General features: G+C 44.4%; 2 protein-coding genes across 2 annotated transcripts; both read left to right on the top strand.

The window, feature by feature from the left end:
- Window positions 1–6,653: 6,653 nt before the first annotated feature.
- On the top strand, window positions 6,654–8,868 carry LOC134223009 (uncharacterized). The gene is made up of 2 exons (XM_062702146.1): window positions 6,654–6,731; window positions 8,209–8,868. The coding sequence occupies exons 1-2, from the start codon at window positions 6,654–6,656 to the stop codon at window positions 8,866–8,868; spliced, it is 738 nt and encodes a 245-aa protein (XP_062558130.1).
- A 106-nt stretch (window positions 8,869–8,974) lies between these two features.
- LOC134223008 (uncharacterized) lies at window positions 8,975–10,137 on the top strand. The gene is made up of 2 exons (XM_062702145.1): window positions 8,975–9,631; window positions 9,715–10,137. The coding sequence occupies exons 1-2, from the start codon at window positions 8,975–8,977 to the stop codon at window positions 10,135–10,137; spliced, it is 1,080 nt and encodes a 359-aa protein (XP_062558129.1).
- Window positions 10,138–10,733: the final 596 nt, after the last annotated feature.

The following is a 10,733-nucleotide window of genomic DNA, read 5'->3' as shown; positions in this document are numbered from 1 at the left end:
AAATATGTCTTTGTCGGTTTTTTAACGAATTACAACTAAAAACCTTTCTTCCACTGAAAAAATATGCTCAATTCGTATAAAAACTGTTCCTAAATAAACATTTGAATTTATTTATAAATAATCATTTATAAATAAATACAATAAATTTGTTGATGGCAATATAGTTGCCAAAGTCTTATAAATGGTTAATGCCAGGGTTAATACATTATGTTTATATTCTTCAAATCCGTAACCTTGAACAAATTATGCACAGACTGCAATAATGAATAAAATATGGAATGAACATTTTGGTATAAATAACTTCATAGCGGCAGATACTCTGGTACGCTATTTTCCCATTGATAGAGCAATTATACCTAAAGCATATGTTCGAATACACAACGTAATAGTGAATAAATAGCAGCTACCTTCTCGTCACTGCATTTTATAAATCACATTTTCAACCAAATTTTCAACCCTCATTTTGTTTATAGTGGAGCTATCATCTGAGGTAATCAGCGAAAATATGTCGATATCTGAATCCGATTCACCATCAGAGCAACTTGAAGACAGCAAAAAATTAAAATAATCCATTTTTGCGTGTAAGAGCAACAAAATTGATAAATTTAACAAATGAAACAAACAAAATCAAATACCCATCCGTGTCTTTTACGTTTTCATTTTCCTTCAGCGTAAACATAAACACCAGTTTGACAGTTTGTGTTTGAATGTATTGGTGAACCTAGGTTGGATCTCGATAAATCGGCAGAGCGAACCTCATTCATTTTGGGTCGGATCTGGTGCGGATCGCGATCCAACCTGAACGAATAACCGAACGTTTTGACAGCTGTTAGAGCGGATCCGGTGCAGAACTAGGTTCGACCCAGCAATAACCGAAAACGACATTAGTTTCTCATTCTACGGAACCAACAAATCGTTCCGTTGAATATGCTTGTCGATCTTCGGTTGTTGTCGAATATCTCTCCAGCCATCTTCAAGAGACGCTGCGCCTAGCTGCTCTTCCGTTCGGAGTGCCACTTCCAACTGCTGCACGTAGACTCTGGGCTAGTCTTGTAGCCGCCCAATGTTAAGCCGCGGAGGACGACTCCGTCGAGAGTTTTAAGCGCAGGCATACTGCAATGAGGTAGCGGTCGGATTCAATATCCGCACTGGGGTAAGTGCGGACGTTCGTGATGTCGGAGAAGAATTTACCGTCGATTAGAACGTGGTCGATTTGGTTTTTCGTTTCCTGGTTAGGTGATCTCCATGTGGCCTTGTGGATATTTTTGCGGGGAAAGAAGGTGCTTCAGACTACCATTCCGCGTGAGGCTGCGAAATTTATTCATCGTTGGCCGTTATCATTCGATACGGTGTTCAGACTATACCGGATAGTCCGGATAGCCCGGTGACCGGTCTATATATGTCCTCCCTTCCTACCTGAGCGTTCATGTCACCGATGACGATTTTGACATCCCGCAGTGGGCATCCATCGTATGTCTGCTCCAGCTGTGCATAGAACGCTTCTTTCTCGTCGTCGGGTCTCCCTTCGTGTGGGCAGTGCACGTTGATGATGCTATAGTTGAGGAATCGGCCTTTTATCCTCAGCTTGCACATCCTTGCGTTGATTGGCTGCCACCCAATCACACGTTGGCGCATCTTACCCAGCACTATGAAGCCGGCCCTCCTGTCTTGTCTGAGGGCCGTCGTGTCAGGGCTGTTTAGCGTCCCATCTAACACCAGGACTTGGGCTTGTGCGCTTTGAGCGGCACACGGTCGCTTTGGTGGGGCCTACTTGCGGATACATGCAGTTTTTTATAGAGGTTTAACAGGGCCCACTGTCAAACCCCACCACATTCTAGGCAAGCCCCACAACTCGCAGATGGCCTGGGGAACGATCGTTAAGCCCTTGGACATAGTCCCTACTGCCCGGGATGATAACTCGTCCAATTAGCTCACGACATTTCTTAACATTGATTCCTGTGATAGCTGACAAATCTCCTTGATAGCGATGGTGCTCAACGAAATGTGCTGAAATGAAAATGCTTTTAAGTTTCACGATGTGGTTGAGTAAATCAAATTTATACCTTCAATATACATCACATCAATATACGGCATTTGACACCATGAAACGATTTTGTTTTCCGCAGGACAATCTGGAATCAGATCCAGAGTCGTAACTCTCCAAGTCAGCGGCGGTTTGCATATTTACTTCCAATCCATCACTATCGCTCTCTGTGTCGGATAGCCAATCCCGAATAAAATTAGTTTTAATGTCCTCCAACGATGCATTTGTTTGCAAATCAATTAATGGAGCACGGATTGCACTCCATTTTTCAGGTGGAGCTTTTTTGCTGAGCGCTACCTCGTTGACCTGTTGATGGGTAGTGTTTGGTTCCGTTCAAGCAGAATCAGGAAGTCTGCAACCTGATTTTGCTGCTGGTCGTTTTGAAGATTGATTAGGAAGAACTTATGTGAGATTTTCCTATCTTCCGAGCTTATTCTCTCGGATTGCACACTTTTTTATATGCTTCACTTTTTTGCAGATTCTTGACGTTTTCCTTGATATCGACCGCCTTGAATAGTAATTTTCCATTGGGTCGTTTGAAGCATCGTGTCTTTTCACCCTTGCGAAAAAATGAGGTTTGCTTAATTCCACTTCTAGATTTATTTTCATTTTACCTGAGCAGGATCAAGCATAACTCAAGATTTCTTGATTTTGCCTCGTTCCGCAACATCCGATTCGTCTTTTTGAACGCAACCTGTTTTGCGGCCAAAACGCAGCCCTCTTGGATATTTTTTTCCATTGCACAAAACAGAATTTCAACGGCTTTTCGATGGAAAAGTGAAAGTCGAAGAATGAGGAAAGTGACAGTTGAAAATGGAGGCTGACAACATACATGATGCAGTGTTGCCATATTTGTCTGTTGAGGTGATGCCGATGATAAATCGCAGTTCAAGCCAGACTAGAGAAAAAATAGATTTATATCGAAACTTCTACGTTCCTGGTCGGAGCTGCTCAATATCGGCCCCCCCCTTAAAATCGAGAAGCGTCAACTTCTCAAAGTCTCAGATCAAAACGGAAGACTTGGAATGACAGCCGAAACAAAACGAAGAAGGAAAAATAATAACCAAACACAATTGGAAATTCTGTACACACAATAGTCTAATACGGAAACAATTAAGTTAAAAGCTGTGATTTGTGAAAAAGCCGTTCACTCTATGGAAAAGTTTATCGAGCTGATGTCCCTAAATTTTGATTCTGGTTGATTCTGGTAACATGATCTATGAAGCCATAATAAACGAAGTGGTATGATTAGGTCCGACCGATTTAATATATTACCGATATTACAACCCGCGGGACCGAAAGGATTACAGCAAACTAAAATAAAACAGAACTGCAAAACCGTTGATCCCGCAGCTGATGTAGCAGTGGTCCCGATTTGAAGAAAGCGAAGGTGCGAAGATTTATTTCGATGCGCTCGGTGATCAGGAGACAAATTATTATTAGGATGGTCAAATTTCAATTAGTTAAATTTTCTTGCAGGATGATATTTGCTGTAAGTGATTTAAAGTGCATATCATTAAGATGATTAACAATAGAAAATTCACCCGAGACGAACTTTCTTTAAAGTAGTAACTATTAGTAGTACCGTAATAATTATTATCCCCCTTAAGGGGGAACATCATTTTTTTTATTGTTTTGTAAATATTTCCTCCGTATTTCATATTTTTATAGCGAGTACTGGTACACGTAGAACGTCTAAGGCTGTGACTCTTGATTATTTGATAAGGGTCGATTCAAATAGAAACGCCTTTAGGTAGGCAATTATAGTTAGAATCCCTTACTCTTATTTGTCGAGGAAGGCATCATCACCGCTAGGTGGAATTATCTCGGTTTCGAACAATAAAAATCAACATTTTGAAACAAAACCCAGATTAATCCACCTAGCGGTGTTGGTGCCTTTCTCGTACGAAAAATACAACAAAATAATAGTGAGTATTTTTAGCGTGTTTTGGTCATAAACACATAGTATTTTAGCCATAACTTCCCATAGTCCGATCTGGAAAATTGTCAATATCAAACAAAGGGACAGAATTCCCCGTCTAATGGAAACTGTTGTGAGTAATTCGGACAATGCTAAGTTCCAAAAAGTGTGTCTACAAAATTTAAACACTTACACACTCACATACAGACATCACCTCAGTTCGTCGAGCAGAGTCGATTGGTATATATTGGTATATTGGCACTATGGGTCTCCGGGTCTCCTATCAACAATTCGTTTTTATGGTTGCTCATTATTAAATGCAAACTTCTTTACATTTGAATCAACATTTTACCCCAGAGAGAAATCAGTTCTCAGCCATTAATTTTATTTAAAAAAAAGCAAAACATTACTGCATGGTAATTTGCTATTGCAAATGTCTCTTTGGATAATCATTATTCACCTTTGAAAGATACGGTCCTTTTCAGTTAACCGCAATGGAAGAAAATTGACTCGAAAATACGTCAAAACATTTCTTTCGGCAATTGTTCTTGTTCATTTGCGCAGCGCAGCGTAAGTTACTCATATTTATTACCCGACGTTTCGACACGGGGTAAATAATAAACTCGTTGTAAAAATTGTAAGACTGTGGAGCCGTTCAACAAATATAATAAAAAGGTACTGTCAATAAATTATCAGTAAATAGTAAAATTCACATGGATGCTTTTACCCTGTGAGGAAACCGATCTTTGCAGGTGAATGAACTCTGGATTTAATTTGTTTCCTTGCTCCGCTTCTGATTCCGCTTGCTCTTCTCTACAGTTGGTTCTCGAAATTGAACGAATTTCTTCTTGGGAGATTTTCCCGATTGTTTAGTGTGATCCAAACGGGTGGCTCCTTCTGTTGCCTTGCTTTTCGCAACTTCTTTACCTTTCGCCTGCTTGTTTCTTGCCTGTCGTCGATCAGCCATTTCGCGGGGAATACACGCATCTGCTCATTACGCAATTTTCAACAAATCAACACGCGAGTAGGAAAGCGCTTTTTATTATTCAATAAAATTAAATCAGCAGCCGCGCTCAATTCGTGAATGAGGAATACAAAAATATTAGCTATGCATAATGGTTTGATAACATTTACCAAAGGGGCGGGATTTCGACCGATGGAAAAGTTATGGCTCTTGAAACCGTTTGCTTTTAAAACTTTTCCCTAACACAAACTTTAATGTTAAGCATCAAGCATCAAGCTATCAAACGGTTGGCTTTTAAATCCCTCTCCGAAAAAGGCCTCAACAAACTTCAAAATTCAAGGCTAAGTTCTCAAGGTTGAAAGTGCTGCGTGATAAAATGGAAGGATATACCAACAAGGAGGACTTCCCTGGTAAACCGGCGGAAGAGTCAAATTGTGCGGCTTGCCAGCGACCAGATCACGCAGAGGACATGGTCCAGTGCGACCGATGTGATGAATGGCGGAGTGGCTATACATGCGGCGGAGTAAACGAAAGCATCGTCGTTCGACCGTGGGCGTGTGGCAAGTGTAATGCTCGACAAGGCGAAGACACAGTTTCGATAGGTAGCGGATTAAGTCGTGCCAGTTCTTCATCGGAGTTCTCCATTTGTTTTAAGCAGTTGGAGGAGCGGCAACAATTGGAACGCACTAGGTTAGATCTGAAGCTGCAACGTCGGCACATCGATGAGCGTTGCGCGGAAAGAAGGATTCACAAGCAGCTCTTCTGGGGCTCAGAAACCGGGTTGAGCTGTGCGAAAACCAGCGCACCAGCCCAACATTTGAACAGCTGACTTTCCCACAAAACCCACTTGAATTGTGCCGGAAGCTACTGGAAGACTTTCAGACTGACGCCGGGTCAGCGCCGAAACCTTTTCCGCGCAATCCAGCGATGTTACAGCCACCAAGTATATCGAATAGTGTGCCCCGCATGGAGCTGCGGACAGGAGCCATTCCGAAAGCCCATCGGGACTTATCAGTGCACCCCGAAGACGAACGGAACCAGATTTACTGTGAAGGTGGAGCAGTGGGAGGCACTATCCAACCGCCCAAAGCGTCGTGGAAAAACTCAGTAAGCCAAGCTGGCTGGCCTTTGGTAAGTGAAGCAATTCCATCGTCAGAGATGCGACCGAATCACACTGAACCCCCAGGTAAGTGTCAAGTCTTAAACAAATTCGTAAACCAATAATCCAACTACCCAATAATCCAACTACCCGTGAGCAGCTGCGGTCGAACGCGCGCCCGGGAGAATCTTGTATGCCTCCTTTAATGTCCCACAAGCAGCAGCGAGATACACTCGAGTCAGAATATGCTTCGACTACAACGCTGTCTCACAGGACCTGCGCTAGAGACGGTGCGTAGTCGACTGGTGTTACCAGCGGCAGTGCCGCAGGTGACTGAAACTCTGCAAATGCGATTTAGACGTCCAGAACTTCTGATAAATGCTTTGTTACGTAAGGTGCGAGATGTTCCGGCTCCGAAGTCCGACCGACTAGATCAACTGATCGATTTCGGTATGGCAGTACAAGCTCTATGTGACCACATTGAAGTTGCGAATGAACGCGCTCATCTTGCCAATCCGGCGCTGCTGCTTCCTTCCCCCCTCTTCCTCTATGCCTCCGATGGACTGGCAATCACGCGTCACGCGTAGAGAAGGGTTCGAACCAGATCACGATCGAAATTACCCGGATGGACCAGGAGAAGCGGTATAAGCTGATAAATGCAAGAACCGTCAGCAATCTCGGACTGCCTAGTCAGAGTTTCGAGGTAGAAGAAGCGATAAAAACGTTCTCACACTTGAGAGGCTTTCCGATCACTAGCTACAGGAATGCAGTTCCAAAAATTCTCATTGGCGTTGACAACTTACGCCTAGCTCTGCCACTCAAAGTACGGGAAGGAAACAACACGGCGCCGTCTATGGGCCTAGAGGAGTCCGAAACCCAGAATCTTACAACTTCCATATTTGCGGATGTTCTTGCGACGAAACACTTCATGAGTCAGTAAAAGACTTCTTCGCAATCGAAGCGATAGGTACCGCACCGGTGGAACTACCACGGACCCTCGAGGATGAACGAGCGCTTTCCATAATGGAAGCTACAACATGTCGGAAGGAAAATCGCTTTGAAAAAGGGATAATTTGGAAGGCGGATGATATTGACTTCCCAGACAGCTACTTCATGGCGGTGCGTCGGCTAGAGTGCCTAGAATGCCGAATGGATCGGTTAAATCTTCACCGACAAATTACCGAATACGAATATAAAGGATATGCACACAAGGCCACGCAAGCAGAGATGGAAGCTGCCGACCCTAGAAGAGTGTGGTACCTACCCAGGGCCGGATTTAGCCGGAAGGGGGCCCCGGGGCCGACAGCTTGTGGGGGGCCCAAAATGTACAAAAAAGGTTGGTTTTGGTACATAAGAATTGTGGGGGCCCTGGGCCATGGCCCAACCACTCTCCTCCCCCCTAAATCCGGCCCTGTACCTACCAGTTGGTGCAGTGATTAACCACAATAAACCGGGAAAGATTCGCATAATCTGGGATGCCGCGGCAAAAGTCGACGGTGTATCGCCCAGACATCCGTGGAGCCAACGATCTACTTGATGGATGTAGCTACCTTCGGAAGTATCTGCTCGCCAGCATCAGCGCAATTTTTCAAGAACAGGAATGCTGAACAGCATCACGAGCTCTATCCAGAAGCAGCATCTGCGATCATCCAGAATCACTACGTGGACGATTACCTAGCGAGTTTCCATCAGAAATTTTTGTTTTTGTTTGAATAAGAATATTTTTTTAAGAACATGAAACTAACAACATTACAAATAAGGCAACCTTTTCAAATGATACAACTAGCGTTGTGATATATATGGCTGGTAGACTTTGCTACATCTATTTTAATTGCCTACTGTTGGGCAATTCGGTGTTGAGCATTTTTTAAATCATATTATGATAAAATCCTGTTACAACATTTGAAGATAATGGCTACTAAGAACAAAATTGTAACAAAATATGTTATAAATATCACAATATGTTAAAATTGTTTTCAGTTTCTGTTATGCTCTTCTAGTCGGGTATACTTACGTACTGTGGACAAAGACAGAGACCCTAAATGCTGTCTGATCGCCGCTAAATCTAAGGTTGCCCCGCTGAAACCATGGTCGATCACCAGACTGGAACTGCAAGCGTGCGTGTTAGGTACACGGTGGTCGGAGTTCATCAAAGAAAATCATGGGATCCCGATTTCTAGGGTAGTTTCTGGACGGACTCCAGAACGGCATTGTCGTGGATCAAGGCTGATCCACGGAACTATCGACAATTCGTTTCATTTAGAGTGAGCGAGATATTAGAACACACTGCGGCCAGTGACTGGCGGTGGGTACCGTCAAAGGGCAATCCAGCGGATGAGGCAACGAAATGGGGAAGCGGCCCATACTTCAACCACGAGAGCAAGTGGTTTCAGGGACCAAGATTTCTATGGCTACCAGAAAGCGAATGGCCACATCCAGGAGATTTAACAGTCTTGCACCACTGCTCTTATACGCTAACAATCGACTTCGATCGATTCTCTTCTTGGAATCGGTTGCAAAGAGCAACAGCGTACGCTTTGCGGTTCATACACAATACGGCTAAGAAGCAGCCGAGATATGTCGGACAACTACAGCAGCCCGAACTCCACGCAGCGGAAATAGCGATCTTCAAACTGGTTCAACAGGAGTCGTATCCTGACGAGATTGTCGCATTATCCACAAAAGGCCCGAACGAGATAAGACAGGACGCCATTGATAGACATAGTCCCATCTACCGGCTTCTTCCGATGCTGGATAATAATGGAATGCTACGCAAACGTGGCCGGATCGGAACAGCCGAAGAAATCAGCTACTACGTGCGTTATCCCATTACCATGTGACGGAGCTACTAGTATTCCACTACCATCAGCGCTACAACCACGGCAATGCAGAAACAGTAGTCAATGAGATCCGTCAGCTGTACAACATTCCGAGACTTCGTGGTCAATGGTGGTCAAGAAAATCAACCGCGACTGCGCATACTGTAAGATTCGTCGAGCGGGGCCAGCAATACCATTGATGGCTCCCCTTCCACATGCGCGTCTAGCTCACCACGAACGAGCCTTCACATATACGGGGCTGGACTACTTTGGGCCACTACTGGTGAAGCTGGGTAGGTCCAATGTCAAACGATGGATCGCATTGTTTACCTGTCTAACGGTGAGAGCCGTTCATCTAGAAGTGGCCTACTCTCTATCAACACAATCGTGTATCTCCTGCGTCCGTAGATTTGTCGGACGCCGTGGACCGCCCGTCGAGTTCTTCAGTGACAACGGAACAAATTTTCAAGGTGCACATCGCATCTTGAAGGAACAAATTAGCCAGGGACTAGCCACAACGTTCACCAGCACCAACACAATATGGAACTTCATCCCGCCGGGTGCGCCACACATGAGCGGAGCGTGGGAACGCTTGGTGCAATCCGTAAAGGCCGCAATGACAGAAGCTTACGCTGAGGGAAAATTGGATGATGAGGGGCTGCAGACATTGGTCGTGGAGGCAGACTGGTTGGTAAATTCAAGGCCACTGACGAACTTACCGCTAGAGTCAGAAGAGACAGAAACGCTCACGCCTAATCACTTTCTGGTGTTGAGCTCCAATGGGGTAAAGTGCAGGCGTGAAATAGATACCGGAGAGACATGGACACAACCAACAGACTCAGTCCGCAGAGAAATCCTCCCTACTAGAACTGGGAACTGATTAATCACCAGCTAGAGTTGTTCTGGAAGCGTTGGCTAAAAGAATATCTGCCGGTGATTCGTCGACAACCAGCATGGTTTGAGGAGTCACGGAAGCTAGTACCTGGCGACCTAGTGATGGTCGTAGATCCGTCCAAGCGGAACGGATGGGAAAGCGGGCGCATCGTCCACCTGATTCCGCACCCAGATGGTCGATATCGGCAGGCCATCGTGCAGATTCGAGATGAGAACATGGTGCGCCCGGTGACACGGTTGGCGCCACTTGACTTGGTGCAGGGCAGTGGAGTTCCGGTAAGTTCCCGACTACACCCGGGGGAGACTGTCAACACAGAAATTGGCAAGTTGGCAACCCTGTCAATCGCCCCAATAGAAGCGGCACCGCAAAATGTCGAAGCGGCGCGAACAGAATGACAGCTGCATCGAACGGAAATGCAATGTCAACTCAGATGACAGAAGGGCAAACGTGTAACCTTTTGTCGGTATGATCGTATGATCAAGTGCTCATGTGTTACGGTTCGCAGTGCAGCACAGTAAAGTGTAAGAAAAGTTTAGTAGATAGTTGAAGGAAAGAATTTGTGAACAAGTCGGGATAGGTTTAAAATATTGAAATAAAATAAAGAAAGAAAGAAGGAAGGCGTGATAAATAGTGCGTTTGGCACCTGAATCTAGGGTGAGTGCCAATTTGAGGTTAGCTAGGTGTTAGTATCTAACGTTGTTTTACACAGATCCGCATCCAGTTTGTCCGTCGATTTCCTCTGAACCTGTGGAAAGAAACCTGAAAAAGAGAAGGGTGAATTATCAAACTAATTACTTAACCAAAATTATTAAAAATTTGCATTGCTAGGTTAATAGTTACCTGACAGAAATAAAGAACTGCGATTGAGGTTAGGGCATTTGAATGGTGAATGAACTACAGTCACACCGAATTTCAAGTGCTATTGATCTAAATCCAAGTGTTTGAACCAATAAAAAATTAATGAATTGCAGCTGAAGCATCAAGCTATCAA

Source organism: Armigeres subalbatus, chromosome 3 (assembly GCF_024139115.2).
Source record: "Armigeres subalbatus isolate Guangzhou_Male chromosome 3, GZ_Asu_2, whole genome shotgun sequence".
Lineage (NCBI taxonomy): Eukaryota > Metazoa > Arthropoda > Insecta > Diptera > Culicidae > Armigeres > Armigeres subalbatus.
The sequence above is the reverse complement of the archived record's forward strand: the minus strand, read 5'-3'. Positions and strand labels throughout refer to the sequence as shown.